General features: G+C 49.9%; 1 protein-coding gene across 1 annotated transcript in view; it reads right to left on the bottom strand.

The window, feature by feature from the left end:
- The window catches only part of Dennd2a (DENN domain containing 2A), a 73,949-nt gene that overhangs the window by 28,197 nt on the left and 24,844 nt on the right, over positions 1-20,908 (bottom strand). The window contains exons 2-5 of the mRNA XM_051174631.1: positions 18,979-19,080; positions 15,215-16,294; positions 6,319-6,446; positions 4,511-4,632 (exon numbers count right to left, since the gene is read on the bottom strand). Of these exons, the coding sequence (XP_051030588.1) occupies positions 4,511-4,632; positions 6,319-6,446; positions 15,215-16,294; positions 18,979-19,052 (1,404 nt within the window). The 5' untranslated portion in view covers positions 19,053-19,080. The remainder of the gene's footprint in view (positions 1-4,510; positions 4,633-6,318; positions 6,447-15,214; positions 16,295-18,978; positions 19,081-20,908) is intronic.

The raw sequence follows: 20,908 nt of genomic DNA, 5'->3' as shown, positions 1-20,908 counted from the left end.
TGTGCATGTGTGTGTGTCTTCGTTAGATGTTTAATAAATAGTATTCTATTTTCGTCTGGATTTCCTTGGTTTGTTTTTGAGCATAGCTTATTCATTAATCCATCAGTAATTCATTTCACAGTATGCTAATCTAAATTGTTTCCCTCCAAGCTCACTTATCCCTATTCCATTTAATGAATGAGCCTTTCTTTCTCAGTCAATTTACAAAGCTACATCTATCATATCTTAAACACTCACAGAGTAGGCCTAGTTTGTCCCACTGAATTTCCCAGTTGCCCTTAGTTCCAACTAGGATGTATTTACAATTTCAGAGCCTTTTCTTTTTCAAAATTCCCAGGAACAGAGAGGTTCCTATCTGCCCTGAGGTCGGTTATCCCTTTCATCACAATTCTACGAGGAACAAGGAGTTGCTCAGCACGGGAAGCTTCCCACAGTGCACAGCTAACAGGCGGAGAACAGTGTAGGTACCTTTATCGCCTTGGCACAGAAACAGGCTTCTTAGCCTAATTCCACCTGCAGCGAAGTCCAAGGAAACTGCCCCAATGCTCTCGGCACGGATCTACATAATGGGTGGCAACCAGCAGGCATCTGTTTTCATTCAAGACTTACACCGGGCCATTGTTTGCTTACATCTGAGAAGGGAAGTAACCAAAGTAGGGTACTCAAGTCTAGATAGCACCCCAAGGAACCTGGCAGGAGCTGCGTGCAGGCTGCATCCGGGAGAGGGCAGCTGGCTGTGTCCTCCAGCACCCACATACCTAACAGTCCAGGGAGCTTCAGGGAGGAGCGGGCTTTGACAAGAGGGAAGCCAGTAGACATGGGGGGCGAGCCTCTCAAGCGTTCGGCGCAGTCTGAGGCTCGGTAGGAAGAAGCAAACTCCTGACCAGGCACCTTTACCCAGGCACCTTCTCCCAAGGCTACTGGGAGAAATGGTACCACAGTAAAGATGTCTGTTGGCTGGGGCTCTGAAAGCAAGGGTCTCAGGCTTAGTGGTGTTTATCTTCTAAGGCAGATGGTCAGTACAGCAGTCTAAGAGCAGTGAAGCTCTCAGACGCAGCTTCGCAACCATGTACTAAGGACTGGGCAGGGCCATACAGCTTTGTCCATAAAAATCTCATACAACTTCATTCATAAAGACCAGCAACTGGCGGTAGGCTGCCAAACCCTAACTGCAGCAGGAAAGGGAAGCCTCTGTCAGGCCTTAAAGGCGGTATTGTTTTTAGGCTCTTGTCTAGCAGATTCTTCTGTTGACGGTAGCGCCTCACAGTGCCACGACGCCTTCCAGAAGCTGTGTCAGCACAGCAGAGCCTCTACTCCCAGGGGCGCTGGAGTCACTGGGCACTGAGGGAAACCTGTAGCGGCTGAGAAGTAGACAAGGGCGATCTTGGTCCGAAGTCTCACCGGTTGTTGCAGGAGGCTCTGATGGGTCCTGGTGTGTGACATCTTGATGGGAAGGAGGTGGCAGGAAGCCCCGAGATAACATGGCCTGAAGCCAAAATCATTAGCCCCCTTGGGTGAAAAGGACCGCCCCCGATTAGCACAGCCTCCTCTGACACAAACAGTCCTTGACGGTTGTAGTAGCACACATCTGTATGATCCCAGCATTCAGGAAGCCAGTGCAGGAGAATTACAGTTTGAGGCCCGCCAGGGCTACAGAGTGAGACCTCTCATCTCAAACGTCAGAGGCTGGGAGATGGCCCTGTGGGTAAAATGCTTGCTGTGCAGGGGTGAGGACTGGAGTTCGGATCCCAGCACTCACACAAACAGGCGGCAGAGCTCCAGACTCAGGGAGACTCTCACTCACTAACTAAGGTGGAGAAGTCACCCGCACCCACAGCCGGTCTTAGACCTTTCCGTGCACATGTGCAGTGCTCATATGTAGTACACCCATGCACAATTGATCTTGAGTTGCTGCCATACTCCTCATGCAGTAGTAGGTATGGTTATAACACACACACACACACACACACACACACACACACACACACACACACACACACACAATCACTTTGGGTTCACAGACCACAGCATCTGTTCCAGCTGCCCATCTGTTCTTTTCAAAGGAGACTTTGTCCAACTGCCCTCCCTTTCCACTGGGACCAGACAGGAGTTAATTAGATGAACATCCCAAAGATGGCGTGGAGCTTTCTGAGGCTAGCGGGGGAATTCGACACAGAGGGGCTGCCTCAGCTACTTCTGATTCCGCAGATGCGGCCCAGATGCGGCAAGATGCTCAGTGAATAGCTGATGAGCTAACCGGAGGAGGTGGCGGTCGGTCTGCAGCTGTCCCTCAGAGCAGGGGCACAGGCCAGACACCCAGATGTGAGAGAACAGTTCGGAACATAAGACACAGAGCCCCAGTTAAGCTGCATGAGCCCCAACAGCCTGTAATGTCAGGGGCACTGGCCAGTGCACGGTGCCCTCCAGGACAACCACACACAGACAAAAATCTCGACCGGCATCACTACCACCCTGGTTTGGCTGCGGCGGCGCGGCACAGGCTCCGGGTCTGCCCAGCTTAGCAGGGGACATGTCCGGCTACTCAGCCTTCATTTTCTGGTACAAGGGAGGAGCTGGTTGCTCAGAGCACAGCTGTCCAGGGCAGATGCTTTCCACTGTTTCTAAGACTGTGACTCCCTGCATGAAGTGGAGAGCCAGGTAGACTCCTTCTTTTTTATGTATGTGCCTGGGGGGTTCACACGCACATGTGTTCAGACATGTGCGTGCAGGCCAGAGGCCAACTTCTGGTGCTGTTCCTTAGACATCCTCTTTTCCTTCTTCCCTCCTTCCTTCTTGAGACAGGGTTTTTCACTGGCCTAGAACTCTCTAGATCAGGCGGCTTCTCCACGGCTGGGATTATAAACACATCCCTCTACTCCCTGCTTTTGTACACGGGTCCCAGGGGTTGAACTCAGTCCTCTTTCTTGCATGACAAACATTTTATAGACTGAGCTTCCCCTCCCCCCTGTGTACCTCTCTTTTTGAGACACAGGGTCCCACATATTCTAGAACAGCCTCCAACTCATCATATAGGTGAAGATGACCTTGAACCTCTGGTCTTCTTGCCTCAGCCTCCCAAATGCTGGGGTTACACGTGTGAGCCTAGTTTCTTCTCCAGTAATGGGGACTGAACCAGGGCCTTGTGTGCATTCCGCCACTGATATGTGTCCCTAGCCGTTATTTTGTTTTTCTAAGACAGTCTACTCACTCTAGGGAAGGGAGCGTCTAAATGCTGGACACATCCATATTCCAACGAGAACGCAAAACACGCGTCCAAGGCAAGTAGAAACCGCTAACTATTGGCTGTCGTGCGTTCCTCATGACAACAGGCTCCTCCACGTGAAAGATAGTTCAGGCAGATACTGAGACAGCTCACCTGGGCCTACAAGCCACACCCTTAACAACAGGCTATGTCCCCGATCCTTCTAGATCTGTGGCTGGCAGTGTGTCCTGTCTGATTTCAGGCGTAGAAAGCATGCCCTGTGAAGACCTACCCCACCTTCCAGCAAATGCTGACCCTGCCAGGAGGACTACAGGAAGACAGCTGCGTTTCTCTGTTGGAAACAAAGCCTGACGATGGAATTTGAGTGGCATCTGCAGTTCAAATTTGGTCTTCCTTTAGACCCCCTGAAGGGTTGCAAAGGATCTGCGAAGGGGATTAAATCTTGGAGTCCAGAATCTCTGAGAACTCAGATACTGAAATATCACCACTGAGGTATCCGCTTATTCATTTTTCGCTCCCTCACAGAAATATTCTGTACACGCACAAACAAATATTAAGTTAAGAAACAGTCACAGGGCCTGGAGAGAGCGCTCAGTGATTAGGAGCTATCACAGGGTATGTGGGTTCAGTTCTCAGCACCCACACGGAGGCTCACAACCACCCATCACTCCAGTTCCAGGGATCTGATGGCCTCTTGTGGCCGCCAAGGGCTCTTTTGTTTTTTAAAGAAGGGTCTCATTGTAGCTCTGGATGCCTGGAATTTACTACGTAGATCAGGCTGTCCTCAAATTTACAAAGGTTCACCTGCCTCCTGAGGGCTGGAAATAAAAGTATGAACCTGATACCACCACATCTAGCAAATAAAGAAACCTTTAAAAAAGCGTACACAGATGGTATTACCCTATATAAACACTCTGCCTTTTTGTCTTACATCTCATCAGGATGCCATTATTTACCTGTTTGTTTGTTTATGGTTGCCATTTCTTAGTCAGACTACTCTGGCACTTACTATGTCAGTCAGGCTGAACTTTGAACAGCAATCCTCCTGCCTCTGGCCCCCAGGTGTTGGGACTGCAGGTGTGGTCCACTACACCTGGCTCTGGACAGTTTGAAGGCATTGCTCTTTAGTGACCAGCTTAGGAGAGGGTCCCGAGCTAGAGACCCAAAGGTACTGTAGGGAGCTCTGCGGAGAGGGCTGGTTGCAGGAGACCAGTCAGGCTGCTGAGCAAGAGAGAGGGATGCGCGGGAGGGCGGGGGGGGGGGGGAGCTCCAAAGTGCCCCAGGTACCTTGGTGGAAGTGTCCGGGATGGGAGAGGTGGGCGGTCCAGGGAAAGTCAAGACACATTTCTTGCCTAGGCAGCGGCTGTGTAACTCAATGTCCTCATAAGGATTTTCCTTCATAGGTGGATCTGTGATCAATGGCAAAACAGGAATGTTAGCACTTTGGGTTTTCTTCTTCTTCTCTCTCTTTAAAAAAGCCATTTTATGTGAATGGTGTTTTGCCTCCACATTTTATCCATGCCTGGCATGAGAAGGCCAGAAGAGGGTGTCAAGTAGGAGCTACACATGGTTGTGAGCCTCCGCGTGGGAGCTGGGAACTGAGCCAGGGTCCTTGGCAACAGCAGCCAGTGCTCTTTGTCGTCTAGCCCTGACCTTTTTCTTATGGGAACGCTAGGGCCACCACCTTGGCCTCCTGCATGTGAGTGTTTGTTGGATGTGTGTCGTTCAACTGGCCACCCCTTCCTCATGGCAGCAGACCCTGCCTTTTCACTAGGTGGTAACTCCTCAGAGCTGCTCAAACAAACTCCCTTCCCAGATTCAGGGCTTGCTGCTCTGGGGCGCCTGAGCCCTGCCTCAGAGGTGAGTGCAGGAGAGCGGACAGCCCGGGCCTAAGGCAACCACTGGATGTCACTTCTGGCTCTGAAAATGAAAAATGGGACATAAGCAGGATTTTTGCTGGGACTTGCGGGTCCCAGGCTCTGGTTCTACAAGGAAAGCCACAGGTCCCAGGGAGCTGGAGGCAGCCGGCAGGGGTCAGCGGGAAACCCTTGCCGAGAACAAAGACACCTGGGAGAAGAAAGGAGAAGTCAGCTGTGGGGTTAGAGTCCCCAAAGCACCGGTTATCTCCTTACAAGGGCGGGAGCCCAGCCTGGCTCTGTGGCTCTCAGAGCTCTAACTGGGGCTTCCTCCTTTCAGGACCATTTCTGTCTGCCCCTCACGTGGGCTCCTCACGCTCACCAGCTCCTTTTCTGTCTTTTAAGGTTACCCTGACCTTTTTCATTCATGATCCTAAGTTTATGTGTTTACAACAGTTGAAGTGTGATGAGTGAATTTAGCATGTCACAGTTTTATACCGCCTGTGTGAGACTTTACATACTGTACACGCTATTCCCGAAATGCAAAAGCAGTTGTCAGTGCTTTTCAGCTGAGAGGACACCTGTTCGGCACACTTCTCCTGAGGCGGCCCATACCAAGCAAGTTTTGCTTTCGTGTTTTTGTGGTATTTCCCTCTACAACCGCCTGGTATTTCTCTTTCATTCCCGCCAGTTCTGGGCAAAGCAGCTCTAGCTCTGGGTTTTCTAGGTAAAGCAGCTCCTAAGTGGCCCTTAAAGATCCAGGGTACATGTGTATCCCTTGGGTCTTCATATGAGACGACCACGCATTTGTCAGCATCCCCAGCACCCTGACTTCTCCAAGTACTCCAGCACCGGTCTTCTACAATCTCACCTATCCTCAAGCAACTTGCAAGAGAGCCATCGTCCTCATTACATAGACAGAGAACTCAAGTCCCGAGCCCTTATGCCTCGAGCTAAAGTCACAAAACTATCGACTAGCAGGGCCAAGATTCTGTCCTGGATCGTGAGGTGCAGGCTTCATGCTTCTTGGCTGGATCACCCTGCTGCTGGCTCGGCTGTTCCTCGCCAGCTGCTCCTCTGTCCTTCAGCTAGCTCTCCCAGCCTGCCTACCCCCTGCCTTCTCATACATTAACTGCATATCTATCTGTCTCCAAGTGCGCGCCTGTGTGTTTCAACTCTCTTCATCCCAGGCAGGGTCACACTCACTTGCAGCCCTCCACGCAGATGTTGGCCTCTTACCCAGAATGTCTTCGTAGATGTTCTCCTCCGATAAAGTGCGCGTGAGTCCCAGCTTGGTCTGTGCGTGCCAGTCCGCCCTGCTGCTATCAGAAGACGGCTGCAGCAAGTCTTCAAACTCGTAGGACTTTCTGGGTTGCGCCCCGGGGGGAAGGAAACAAAAGGCAACCTTGAATCAGTTAAGGCTGGTTCTGAACACAGAAGAGGTCAGAGTGCTGAGGGGCCAGGCCGAAGCTCTCAGGCCAGAGCTGCAGAGCTGTAAGCCAGGGCAAATGCCTGCAGCAGAGACCCGTCCCCAAAGGAGGAGCCGTGAGCCTCTTCTGCGCCCGCCCGCCCGTTGAGGCACAGGCAGGCAGGACAGAGGGACCAAGTCTCTGAGCTCCGGCAGATGGGGTCTGGTCTGGGACTCAGGCCTTAGCTGCTTTCTCTGGGATGGTAATACGTGCCACTTCCAGTCCAGGCTGTCACTCATTCTGAGGGTAGGTGATGGGGTGGAGGTGTGATTTGCAGTGCAGAGTCCTAACAACTAAAGGTGTTTGTGTACCTCAGGGCACGAGTCCCAGGGGCTAGCTCTCTTCTTTTCCGTGCTAGTTTGAATGATCTAGGGGTTTGCTGGGATGGGGTTAAGCATTATCCAAACGGCTATGCTGGACACCCACACTTTAAGACCCACCTTAACTCTGCTGTGATTTTTTTTCCCCCACATTATGGGAACAAGATGCTAACACACGAGGCACGCTTTGCATTCGAAGCCTGACACATAAAAGGGTCTGATAGTCTAAACAGCATTTAGAAAGACTACATTTTAAGGTTATGAACTTTCTGCAATGCCAGCCCTTGGGAGGCTAAGGTAGAGGATATGATATCAAGTTATAGATCAGCCTGGTCCACATAATGAGACAAAGCTAGGAGTTGAGTATTGTGGTGCACATCTTTAATCGAAGCATTCCAGAGACAGAAGCAGGCAGATCTCGGTGAGTTCTAGGCCAGCCTGATCTTCATAGTGAATTCCAGGCCAGCCAGAGGCACAAACAAAACAAAACAGAAGTACAACACAATAATAATAATGCAAACAAAAGCTGGGCATGGTGATTAATGTTTATAATCTAGAACTCTGGAGGTAGGAGAACTCTGTCAATGGTCCTAAGGCCACTCAGGCTACAGTGAGTTTCAGACCAGTCTGGGCTGTAGATCCTGCCTCAAAAGAAACAACAAAAACCCCACAATCAAATAACAACAAACAAAAACAAACAAAAATCAGAGCCCACGAGATGGCTTAGCAGGGAGAGGCGCTTGCCACCAAGCGTGACGAGCCGAGTTCAATCTGCCAGACCCATGAGGCAGAAGAGAAGGAAGTCCTACAAGTTGCCCTCCATTCGTGAATCACGGTACCCGACCACCCCTCATCACACACACCCACAGAGAAGTAAACGTCATAGAAAATCACAACAAGCAAACAAAGTAGGAAACAAACGGCGCAAGGGAAATCGAGTATCTGCCTCTCTTACGTGCAGAAAAATCCATCTGATTTAAACATAAGACCGGAAACTCTTAAATTGCTAGAGGCAGAAGCGATCCAATTGTCACCTCCCAATGACAGTAAGACACAACGAAGGGTCTCAGAATATGGGACCAAGGTTGTTTTCCAACATAGCTACTGGCGACGTGAACGGCACTCTGTTAAGCCCCGTTTCTCAAAGCAGTTTTGCTCTGAACCTCAAATTAATTCATTCCTCTGACATCCCTTTTTGAAAGGGGTCTCATTATATAGTCCTGGCTGTCCCGGAATACAGGATGGAGACCAGGCTGGTCTTGAACTCAGAGAGGTCCACCTGTTTCTTCCTCCCAAGTGCTGGGGTTATACGCACGTGCCACCCAGCCCGGCTTGACATTCTTTTTAAGAGATTTATCTGGGGCTTGTGTTGCTCTTGGAGAGGACTTGGGTTTGGTCTCCAGCATTCTCATGGTAGTCACAGCATGTGAAATCCAGTTCCGGGAGCTCCAAAGCCCCTTTCTGATATCCATGGGCACCAGGCACACCGGATACACATACATTCACGCAGGCCTAACACTCACACAGTACTTTTAAAGATTTACTTTGATTACTTTTATGTGTGTGCAGGTGCCTGCGGAGGCCAGGAGAGTTGGTAAACGTCCTGGAGCTGGAGATACAGGTGGTTGTGAATCCCTGATAGGGGTGCTGGGAACTGAACTTGGATCCCCTGGAAGAGCAGCCAGAGCTCTTAACCACTGAGCCAGCCCTCCAGCCCTCCCCCAAAGTCCCTAACCTAATTCATGTCTTATACATGGTAACTCAGTTACCTCAGAGGCCGGCACCCACGCTGTCATCACAGGGCAGCAAGGCTACAGAGTTAACTTTAAATGACAATGGATGATAGCCCAGGGTCCTGCCCAGTCAGACTGTCTGGGGAACTGGCCGCCCCAGCGTGGTGAGGAGGGCATCAGCCCGTATCACTTAGCGGTGCGTGGATGATTTGTTTTTTATATAAAGGTTTAAAAACTGCTGAATGACCACATGCAACTCGAATGTAGAAATCTAAATTCAAGTTAAAATATTTGAAGCATGCATCTGTGAGAATTCGAGATGCTTACATTAAAACAAGAAACACTTTTGTTTCAGGGCAGCCTGTAGGCATTCCTGCCAGGTTATTAAGTGTACGCCATAAAACACACCTAGCCAAGCGCATGTGACCTAGGATGCTTATCTCTGGAATTTCCTCAGGGCCCGACTCTTTGCAGTTAATTTCTTGGGATTTTAGAGCAACAAAGGAGGCAGGTAAGGAAGGAGGCGCAAGAAAAAGGCAGCTGGAAGGAAAAAAGAGAAAGAATCAGCATCCCCGTGTGGCTTGGCTGGGGTGTGCTGATGACTGACAAAATGAAAAGGCAGCCTTTACAGCCCCCCGACTGTCCCAAACCCTCCCCCTCCTCATTTCTCTCTCCGGCCTTGGCTCCGCTCTCCTGGCTCAGAAGGCAGGACGTCTGCCAAACGCAGGGGTGAGCCATTTTTCCTTATCTACTGTAAAAAAAATGAACGTCTTGCCCTAATCACCTCCATTGCAGTATTTTAAACAAAAGGAGAGCCCCGAAGTCAGAATTGTTAAAACGCAGCTGATGTGATCATATTTGAACTAGCCAAGAAACATTTCACTTTTGGGCTGAAACAAAGTAATTTTAGCTGCTTATAAAAGAAAAGAAAAGAAAATGTGCCAGGAGGCTGAACACAGCAGACTGTAGCAAGGAGAAAGGGAAATCAGGCTGACCTGTCTGTCCAGCCATGACATAGACGGAAGATTCCTGTTTCCACAACCAACCTGTCCCAGGGAGGGGCGAGGGAGGGGTGTGGCTCAGAGACGCCACGAGGCTGTAATTAAGGCAGCCAGGCTTTGGCACTGGGTTGGAAAGGACTTAGAATTGAGATGGAGGCTGAGGTAGGTAGCTCAGCAATTCAGAGCTCTTGCTCTTGTGGAGGACCCAAGTTCTATCACAGCCACCCTCATCAGGCTTAACAAAACCAGGCTGGAGAGATGGCTCAGGTTAGAAGCACTGGCTGGTCCTTCCACAGGACCTGAGTTCAATTCCCAACACCGCCATGGTAGGTTACAATCCTGTGTATCTCCAGTCCCGGGGGATCTGAACCCCTCTCTGAATTCTGTGGGCACTGGGCATGCATGTGGTACAGACACATTCGTGCAGGCAAACACCCATGCACAAATTTTTAAAATTTATTTTTATGTGCATTGGTGTTTGGCCTGCATGTATATCTGTGTGAGGGTGTAGGATCCCCTGGAAATGGAGTTGTAGACAGTTGTGAGCTGCCATGTGGGTGCTGGGAATTGAATCTGGGTCCTTTGGACCCAGTGCTCTTAACTGCTGAGCCATCTCTCCAGCCCATACATATATATTTTAAATTACAAGAATGTAAACAAACAAATTAACAACAGAACAAATACAGGGGGCTGGCAAATGGCTCATAGGATCCCAGTCTGAAATTAGCCCTGTCTGTCTATACAGGGAGCTCCAGGACAGCCAGGACTACATTGTGGGGTTCCTACAAGCAGAACACTGATCCAAGAAGAAACTTGGTTCAGCACGACAGAGCTGGTGCTGATTCAAACTTGCAGAGTAAGACACTGGGCCAGTTTATATAGATATATTTAAGTACAGCACAATTTTGGGGGGAAATTTTTCCTGGTAACAGTTATCTCAATCCCATGTACACAGTAAAGCTCAAGGCATGACTACATCAAAACTCTTTTGTGAAGTACGTGTAACCTCCACCATGAAGATGGTCCTGTGGCTTAAGAGCCCGGGATACGGTGTGGTCTCTGACCCACACAGCACAGAGGTCAGCAGGGGTGGGTTCTGTTGTCTGAGAAACGGTGCTCCAGATAAAGGTGTAGGGAGGGAGAGTCTGGGATGAACATTCCTGGGGATTTGGGTGAGGCCTGGCCCTAGAGATAACCAAGGACACCTGGTTATTAAGAGTGTCCAATCCCAGCCTCCTGGGTGGAAAACACATGCACACCTCCTCCACGGAGGAGATGACCCTGCATGGTCAACATTTCCAGTGTTTCCAGTGCAGGATATAAGGAAACCATGACTAAACAAACAAAAAACAAACCAAAACAGAAAAAAACCAAAAGCCAGGCTCCCAGGTATGGGTGATTGTTGCTGCTTTTTTTTTAAACATCCGGGGTCTGGGCCTCAGAATCTGCATGGTGGAGGGAAGGAAGGAAGGAAGCAACTCCTTCCTACAAGTTGTCCTCTGACTTGCACGTGTGTACCATGCCTGTGCACATCTGTGCAGACACAGATACGCTGCAGATAAATGTGAGCAAACCACCTAACAGCAACACAGTGTGGCTCACAACCATCTACGGTGAGACCGGGTGCCCTCTTCTGGCCTGCAGACAGAACACTACACATAATATTAAATAAATATAGAATTGCTTTAAATAAATAAAGCAAGCCATCAAGAATGAGGGAGCTGGAGAAATGGTCCAGCAGCAGTGGCTGCTTCTTCCAGATGACCTGGGTTCAGTTCCCAGTTCACAGCCATCTGTAACTCCAGCTCCAGGGGATCCAACACCGTCCTCTGGCCTCTGTGGGCTACAGGCATATGCGAGGTGCACCTGTGCGTGCAGGCAAACACTCGTGAACATTAAAAAACATACATAACTCTTTACAATTTTATCTATAGTAAAACGCTGTCTGGATACTGAAAGAACAGCTCAGGTTAGACCGAAAGTGTCTCCAATAAAGTTAAGGCTGAGACACAGACGGAGGGCCGGGGGTGATGGGGAGAGGCTGCCGTCGGGATGTAAAACAAAAAGACAGAAAAAAAAGATTATGCATACGCAACTTTAATCCCAGCACTCGGGAGGCAGAGCCAGGGGGGTCTCTGGGAGTTCGAGGCCAGCCTGGTCTACAGAGGGAGTTCTAGGACAGCTAGAGATTCATAGTGAGACCATGTTTTGGGGGAAAGAAAAACAAATAAACAAAACCCAAAAGTAAACAAAAACAGCCTAGAAAGATTCTTGCAGAGCACCTGAGTTTACTTAACAACCAACCATGCGGGATGGCTCACAACTGACTGTAACTCCAGCTCCAGGGGGTGCAATGCCCGGGCCCCCAAGGACAACGGCAACTTCCATGCACATATCTACACACACACAGAATTAAAATAATTTTTAAATTGCAACAAAAATATTAAGTCACTTAGGAAGAAACAAATATACAAAATCCTAATTTAAAACATGTATTTGGGGTATGTGAAATATAGAAATAGAGGGAACATTTAAAAAACAGATGCAAGAATTTCATATATGAATAATTATATGTCTGAGCACTGTAGTGCATACCTTTAATCCTAGTACTTGGGGGGAGGCAGAAGCAGGTGGATCTCTGTGAGTTTGGTCTATATAGTAAGCTCCAGAACAGCCAGGATTACAAAGACCCTGTCTTAAAAAAAAACACACACACACACACACAAATACATACACACATTTTAGAACATGCAAACTGTTTTCCTCTTGGAAGAGAAAAGAAAAAAAAAATTAAGTTATCTGAACCAAAAGCACCCTAGCTGAGAAATGATACTTAGTGGGCACAGGACACAACTTAATTTCTGGAAACTGCCTCTGGTTACTGAGGGAGGAGGAATATTCTGGGAGGTGGGCGGTGTATCCAAGGTAATACGGTCAGATTCCAGATCAAATTCTAACAGCACGATGGATGGAAGGACTCGCCACTGGGTTAGCCAGGAGCATGTAACACAGAAAATCAAAGAGTGGCTAATTCTTGAGGTTAAGCTGCTAAGTAAAGGGTGATGCCATTTAAAACGCAGGGTTGCTATGAGGGGAAACAGCAGTGGCTGGAGTGACAGCCACATGGAGGTCAGGCAGAGCATGGCCGCATGTATCTGAGACCGAGAAAGCTCAACCACACACTCTCGAGTGACACGCACAGGAAGGGACGAGGCCATCAGGGAACAGGGAACACGGTAGGGAGAGGACAGAAGCCCTGGGTCTGAGCCTGGCCGGGACAGCAACAACAGGTTGGGATGCTAGAAGGAAAGATCTGAGAGCAGCCGGGAGAAGAGGCCTCACCTGGAAGTGCCTGGCCCCAAAGCCCAATGAAGGAATGTTTCAAGATAGGGTGACACAACAACCAAGAGACGTCGTCTAAGAAAATCAGAGAAAATCGGCCATTGGATTTACTAAGATGGAGGCTGCTGGTGGCCTTGGGCAACAGTAGATTGAGGATGGGTGGCCAAAGGCCAGGTGGGAGATGCCAAGCAAAGTTAGCAGGCAAAAAAAAAAAAAAAAAAAAAAAAAAGGGGGGGTGGGGTGGGGATAAAATAAGTCAGACATGGTGGCTCACACCTGTGATCTCAGCACTTGGGACGCTAAGGCAGGATTGCCGCAGGTTCAAGGTCAGTCTGAGCTACAGAGTGAGTCCTTGGCAGCTTGGTCTACAGCCCATAGAGGGCTCGGTCATTGTGCTCACAGACAAGCTCTAGGGAAACCAGGAATGTTAAGCTCTGGGGCTTGTATCTCCAACACAAGGGATGTGTATACCTGTTTTCCACCCAGGAGGCTGGGATTGGACACTCTTAATAACCAGGTGTCCTTGGTTATCTCTAGGGCCAGGCCTCACCCAAATCCCCAGGAATGTTCATCCCAGACTCTCCCTCCCTACACCTTTATCTGGAGCACCGTTTCTCAGACAACAGAACCCACCCCTGCTGACCTCTGTGCTGTGTGGGTCAGAGACCACACCGTATCCCGGGCTCTTAAGCCACAGGACCATCTTCATGGTGGAGGTTACACGTACTTCGCAAAAGAGTTTTGATGTAGTCATGCCTTGAGCTTTACTGTGTACATGGGATTGAGATAACTGTTACCAGGAACTATATCCCCCTCCCCAAACTGCACTGTTACTAAATGTGTCTAAAATAAACTGGCCTGCTATCAGACTCTAGAAGTTTGAACCTACACCAGCTACATCGTGCTGAACAGAACTTCCTTCTTGCCTCTGAGGTTCATTTCTCTGCTGGCTGTAGAGCTTGCAGGGACCCCTACAAAGACCTTGTCTCAGCGCCACCAACAAAAACAGCTGGGAGTGGTGGAGCCTTTGATCCCAGCATTTGGGAGGCAGAGGCATCTGTGAGTTCAAGGCCAGCCTGCTCTACAGAGAGGGGTCCAGGACTATATACACAGATACTGTCTCCAAAGAGACAGAGAAGGAGGGAGGGAGGAAGGAAGAATAAGAAAGAAGGAAATGGAGGAGGGGAGGGAGGAAGAAAGGGAGGGAGACAGGGAGAGGATTTGTTGCTCTAAAACCTATAGAAAAGCCAGTTGACACTGTAGCCCTCCTGTAGCTCCAGCTCTCTGGAAGCACAGACTTGGGGGACCCTGAGCCAAGCTGGGTCAGTGAAAGGCAAATATCCTGCCTCAATAAGTATTTATTTTATTTATTCTGTATACAGTGTTCTGCCTGCATCCTGCATCCCTGTAAGTAAGGAGAGGGCACCGGATCTCATTACGGATGATTGTGAGCCACTGAGTGGGTGCTGGGAATTGAACCCAGGACCTCTGGAAGAGCAGCCAGCGCTCCTAACCGCTGAGCCATCTCTCCAGCCTGCCTCAATAAATAAAGTGGAGAATAATCGAGGAAGACATGGATGTCAGCCTTGGCCTCCACAACCACTCTGATAGACGGACAGTCAGACAGACAGACACAGACACACACACACACACACACACACACACACACACACACACACAGAGCTCTGATCTCCACAACCACTCTGATAGACAGACAGACACACACATACAGCCTCTGGCCTCCACCACTCTGATAGACAGACAGACAGACAGACAGACAGACAGACAGACAGACAGACATGCACACAGTCTGAAAGAAAAAAAAAAAAAAAAGGTAAACTAGGAAACGGCTGACTTCCAAACGTCTTCCCTTAACCTTTGGTGACAAGTCCTTATCACACCGTGAAAGGTAATTTCCTTGTTGTGAGACAGGATCCCACTAAGCTGCCCAAGCTAGCCTGGAACTTGCTGTTGCGCAGGCTGGCTCTGAATTTATGAGCCTCCTGCCTCTAACTCCCAGGAGTTGGAATTACAGGCCTGTCCCGCTGGGCCAGCCTCCAGAGGAAAATAATCAGAAGTAAACATTCTTTTGTGAGAACAAAAAGCAAAACGTTCAGGTTACCACATCTCCTGGAGGACCAGCCAGCCACCTCACATCACGGACATCTGAGTGGCTCTGAGAGCCCTCGGGTGAGCGTGACGTTGTCACCGGGCTGGGAAGGGGCAGTTGCAAAGGGACACAGGCCAACAGCGGAGTGGCGGGCACCTACCTGTGGTCGGCACTGGGCCTCTGCCTCCCAGTCCACAGTCTTCTACTCACAGCAGGGGGAGGAGGGGAGGAGGGCAGGGGCGGGGGCGGGGGCGCCGGCAGGGGCGGCAGGGTTCTCCTCTCTTTTCTGAAGCGGATGTCCCCTTCTGCAGCGTGTTTGAATGTTCTGCGGGGCTTGGGAAGGGGGTTGACGGAAGGGTTAGGGCGGCCCCTCCTGGAGCCCCTGTACACACTCTCCTGGTCCTTCCACTCCTCTGAAACCTCGGGGCCTGGCTCGCTGCCCTCCAAGTGGTGGGACCCCCGGCCAGCTGCCCAGGCGACCCCACCTCCATGGCTCGCGGGGGTGGGTTGGTCCTCCTCTGGTTTCTCGGGCAGACAATGGGGGGAGTAACAAGTCCCCGGCAACTGGGGGTCCAAGCCAGCAGAGCCATCCTTCAAGGCCTTCTCCAGTCTCTTGACCTGCTTCAGCACGGAGAGATGGTCGCCCTGAAAGCGCAGGTCACTGCATTTCAGCTCGAGACCTCGGTGCTGGCCAGGCTCTGGCTGTCCATCATTCTGCCGCAGGCCTGGCCACCGTTCTGTGTCCTGACACACAGATCTTGCTGTCTTTCTGCCGGCATTTTCCAAGCTCTCTGTTTCAACCCTCATTCCGTTCTTAGTTCTGGTGACCTCGCTGCCCCTCCTCTCTACCCCGCAGGGAGGCAAGTAGTTCTCTTGGCCATCTGTTTGTCTGGCGGGCTCAGGAGCAGGCGGCTCCTTCTTACCTTCCCACTTGGATATCTTGTCCTTTATGCTGAGGGGCTGGGGCTGGGCTCGGGCAGATAGTCCAGCGTTCTGGACACTACCGAGCTGCTTCTTTGAGGACCTGCTGGCCTCTTTAGCACCGAGGTCTGCCGCTGGACCACTGATGGTCATGTTGGAGCCAAGCATGTCCACTCTTGCCTCGAGCATGAGGTTATGGGGGCTCCTTGGGGGACTCCTTCCCACGGGCAGTATTGGATTAGTCTCTGGAAAAGAAATGGACCTTCCAAGTGGCTGCCTTCTAGGAGCTTGCCCAGTCTTTGGACCTTCTGCCTTGACCCTGTGCCAGAGACAAATACATGGTGAGGGGTCCTTATGTTTCTGTCTTAACACATTTATTTTATCATTTAGAGTTTTTATGTGTATGGGTGTTTGCCTGAATGTATGCCTGTTAACCATGTGTGCCTGGTGCCCATAGGTCAGAAGAGGGCATCAGATTTCTTAGAAGTATGTTATAGATGATTGTGACCCACCATGTGGGTACTGGGAACTGGCCCAGGCCCTTTGTAAGAGGAACCGATACTCTTAACTGATGAGCCATCTCTCAGGCCTCTGAAGCTATTTTTTTTCTTAAGATTTATTTTACTTTTATAAGTAAGTGCTTTTTGAGATACGGTTTCTTACTGGCCTAGAACACTGACTAGGCTGGACTGCCTGGTCAGTGAGCCGTTGGGATTCACCTCTCTCTTTATCCCCCAGGGCTGGGGTCATAAACTGCTATGCCCAGCTTTTTACACTGGTTCCCAGGGCCTTAGGCTTGCACAGCAGGTCCTTTACTGATTCAGCTATCTCTCAATCTCCTGCTCTGTAGACCAGGCTGGCCTCAACCTCAGAAGTCCACCCAGGAGTACTGGGACTAAAGAAGTTGTGTATCACCAAGGCCCGGCCAAATCCTTAAAGTTTTGCTAACCCTGGGCTTAACAAACTGCCCAGAATTGAGGTGCTCCCTGGAGCACAAACCCCATTGAAATGGCTCTCCGTGACAAAGGGGTTGTTCTGTCTACGCTGCTCCCCAGCTTCTAGAACAACCCTGGCAGAGCAGGAGGCAGTAAGTACCTGTTGCATGAGAGAATGTGTGAATCCCGTACAGATCTAGATTTATCCATGGCCTAGAAATGCACTGTCCAATTCAGTCTCCAGCAGGCACTCGGGGGTTTTGGAACTCAATCCAGTGGAATGAAAACCTCCGGCCCTCAGCTGCCCCAAGCCAGCTAAAGCAGTTATAAACCAACCCACGGGGCAAATGGCTCCTCGGTGGCTGGAAGGTTTTCTGCCAGTGCAGATAGCTGTGTGTGGGATTACATGCCTCTAGATATGATTTTAGGAGGGAAACACGTGAAGCACACTGAATGAGAATATGTGTTTCCGTTCCTGCACAGCAGAGATTACGCTGGGTATGGTGGTTAGGTGGGTGGGCTCAGTAAGTAGGCTTGAAGCTAGCAGGGATGCGTCTTCTGAACTGATCTAACCCTGAGTGTACAGCGACTGAAAAACTCCAGCTAAGGTCACAGCGAGGGATGAGTGTCAGCTGCTGCATTATCCAATGACTATGACTCTCCACTTCCAAGACTAAGAGTTGTTTATATAAAGACCTTAGTTACGGCATTGGCTCACAAATTATGCCGCTGTTCCTGGTTGCAGAGTATAAATTTTAAACTTGTGAGAACGCAAACACACTTGCCATGGCTATCAAAGCACAACTGCCTTTTGAAAACAACAGTTAGGGTTCACAAGAGTGCTTACAAAGGGGAAAAGATAGCATTTATTTCATTTTTACTTTATGCACGAGTGCTTGCCTGCATGTATGTATGTGTACCACATGCATGCCTGGTGTCCACAGAGGCCAGGAGAGAGTGGAGCAGCCCCTTGTTACAGACAGTTGGGAGCTGCCATATGGGTGCTAGGAGCTGAACCCGAGTCTTCTGTAAGAGACTTAAGAACTCTCAACCTCTGAGCTACCTCTCCATCCCTGAAAAAAAAAAAAAAAAAAAAAAAAAACCATGGTTTTGCTTGTCCTCAAGACAGTAGCATGAATTTGAACTTTAGGAGGAATCACAGTCCATGGCTATCTATCTTCCTGGGAACCGAACAGACAGAACTTAGTTTCTTTTCTCATGGCAAGATGGACGCAGAGGACAGATGGACAGAGGTGTGGAGGCATGACCTTCCTGATTAGTATGCGCTTCTCATAACGGACGGGAGTGCAAACCACTCAGTCATCTACGCCGCTACACAACGCTGGGCAGTACGGAAATTAAAGGCATGGCCTTTGGAGTCAGAAGGACGGAGGCTTGAGTCCTTACTACTTTTTTCCCCTCACTGTAGAGACTGAACCCAGGGATTTGAGCACGCTGGGTGGGCTCTACCACTGAGCTATATCCGCAGCCCTCTATTTTTCTCTTCTAAAAGAAGGAATACTATCTCTCTTCTTTAGACTGGAGTTTTCTGAGTACAGAAGTCAAATTGGCTTTGTTTATTGTTACTGGAATACGGTAGGTTGTCAATACATAATGCATTTAATAAATGAATATATATATAGTTCAAGGCACTCAACTGATGGGAACTGTGACCGTCACAGTATTTATTTAAGATCCCAAACACCTGGAGTGACTGAACAGTACCGGAGGAAGAGAGATTGGTTTTTCCGGAAGAACATGCTGTACTCCACTGAGGTCAAGCAAGACGGGTGAAAGATGGTGACACATTTTAATTGTCTCCACGACAGTGAAAACGGAGAGATTCACAATGCTCATTCGGCAATATCCAGACCCACTCAGCCACTTTCGCCTCGAGTCTCAAATGAAGGCAGTTCAAGGAGGTGCTCCGGAAAGTGACAGCCCCTCGAGTAAGCAAGGAGGTGAGACCTCAGTTCCTACATTCTTGGGGAACTGGGGGGGAAGGAAGGGGACTGAGAAGTTGCTTGTCCCCTACACTTTCAGGGTGCATGCAAAGGGAGACTCTTACCTGTCAGCCAATCCGTAGCTCAGAGTTCCAGTCCAGCTGTGGCTGCCTGTGGCCTGCCTGCATAGGGCCACCATGTCAGCATCGAGGGAGGCTCCGGGTGGCCTAGAGGGACAGGGATACATACTCAGCAAGTCACATGGGCCACTTGCCTCAGAAAGAAGCAGGTAACTGGTCCCCACTCCACCACTCTGTTTAGGAGACCCTGCCCAGAACTGGAGGTGGCAAGAAGACCCCATTGAGAAGCCCCGCCCCAGGGGGACGACGTCCTATGCTCTCCTCAGGCTTCCAAGGTTCCAACCTTTCTAATAAACCTGCCGGGCAACAGTGTGGGCATTCTACGTCTTAGAATGAAAGCTCCGTTCTTAAGACATGCGTATATATACTGGGTACCAGGAAGGAAGGGCCAAAGACATGAATGAATGTGGTGTTTTGAATGAGAATGACCCCTGCAGGCTCATAGGTTTAGTTCCCAGTTGGTGACCTGCTTGGAAGGAGTAGGAGGCAGGTCCTTGTAGGAGGAGGTGTATCCCTGGGCGTGGGCTAATGTTTCAAAAGCCCAAGCCAGGCTCAGGGTCTCTCAGGCTGCTGCCTGGGGATACAGATGTAAAGGCCTCAGCTACTACTCCCCGCCGCCATAATGACTGCAAACTAAGCCTCGGAAACTGTGAACAAGTCCCTAGTCAAATGCTGTCCTTTATAAGAGTTGGTCATAGCCAGGTGGTGGTGGTGCATCCCTTTAATCCCAGCACTTGGGAGGCAGAGGCAGGAGGATCTCTGTGAGTTCGAGACCAGCCTGGTCTACAAGAGCCAGTTCCAGGACAGGCTCCAAAGCCACAGAGAAACTCCCACCACATCGAGAAACCAAAAAAAAAAAAAAAAAAAAAAAAGAAAGAAAGAAAGAAAGAAAGAAACCCTGTGTTACAGCACTAGAACATAGACTAAGACAATAAATAAATAAATTAATTAAAACATAAAAAAACTGTGTGAAATATAGTACCCATGGACCACACATTATAAAGAGAAAGACATGCATGGTCAGGTGAGATGGCTCAGGGGGTAAAGGTGCTTGAATTCAATCTCCAGAACCCACATGGTAGAAGGAAAAACCAAACTCCTAAAAGTTGTCCTTTGACCTCTACATGTACATACATGCACATACAGAGCCCTCAGACTTGGTGTGTTTGGGAAGGGCTGGAGCATTGGCTGCCCAAGAGCCTAGCTAACACTGTACAGCAACCCAGCACCGTGCTTTATGGAGTGAATCTGTGGTGTAATTGGGCCCAGTTCCCCAGTGAAGCCAGGCAGTTGGGTCCACCCATCCCACGGTGGAGGGGACCCTCAAAGGCCTTTCAGGGACAGGAAGGGACTCATTGTCCCTCTCACAGCACTGTGAGAGCTGAAGCATTTGGAGCCTCTCCATGTGGCTGGGCCCACAGACACTGCCTTTCTGCCCTCTTCTGGCAGATGGCCTCATGGACTTGGGGGAGGGGAGGGCAGCCAATCGTCTCCCAGCCATCCCTGCTCTGTACAGACCAAACCCCCACCCCCACCATGCAACCTTCTTCCATGTGAGCCAGGCAGCTTGTGCCAAGCTGTGTGCAGGATGCTCCAGGGGACGCCAAGTTGAGTAAGGCTCTGTCCCCTTCCTTGAGGAGCATCCTGCAGCAGCTCTCCACTCAAAGGAGAGCCTTCCCCATCGCCTGAGGATGCAGAGCTACCGTCACCCTTCTAGGGGATGCTCAAACACACTAAGGGAACTGAGTTCCCATCAGGTAGTAACTCCTTGTACTAAAATCCCAGGCTCCAAGGGAGCAGCTAGCGGCATATTCTGGCACCACATTCCAAGAGTAAGTTTGAACGGGCAGCAGAGGCTGGGAGTTACCGGATACAGAAGATACCCACATTCAGCAGCACCCATCTATCCATCGGG

The sequence above is a fragment of the Phodopus roborovskii genome, unplaced genomic scaffold, assembly GCF_943737965.1.
Source record: "Phodopus roborovskii unplaced genomic scaffold, PHOROB, whole genome shotgun sequence".
In the NCBI taxonomy this organism is placed as follows: Eukaryota; Metazoa; Chordata; class Mammalia; order Rodentia; family Cricetidae; genus Phodopus; species Phodopus roborovskii.
This window is presented reverse-complemented; position numbering and strand designations above follow the sequence as displayed.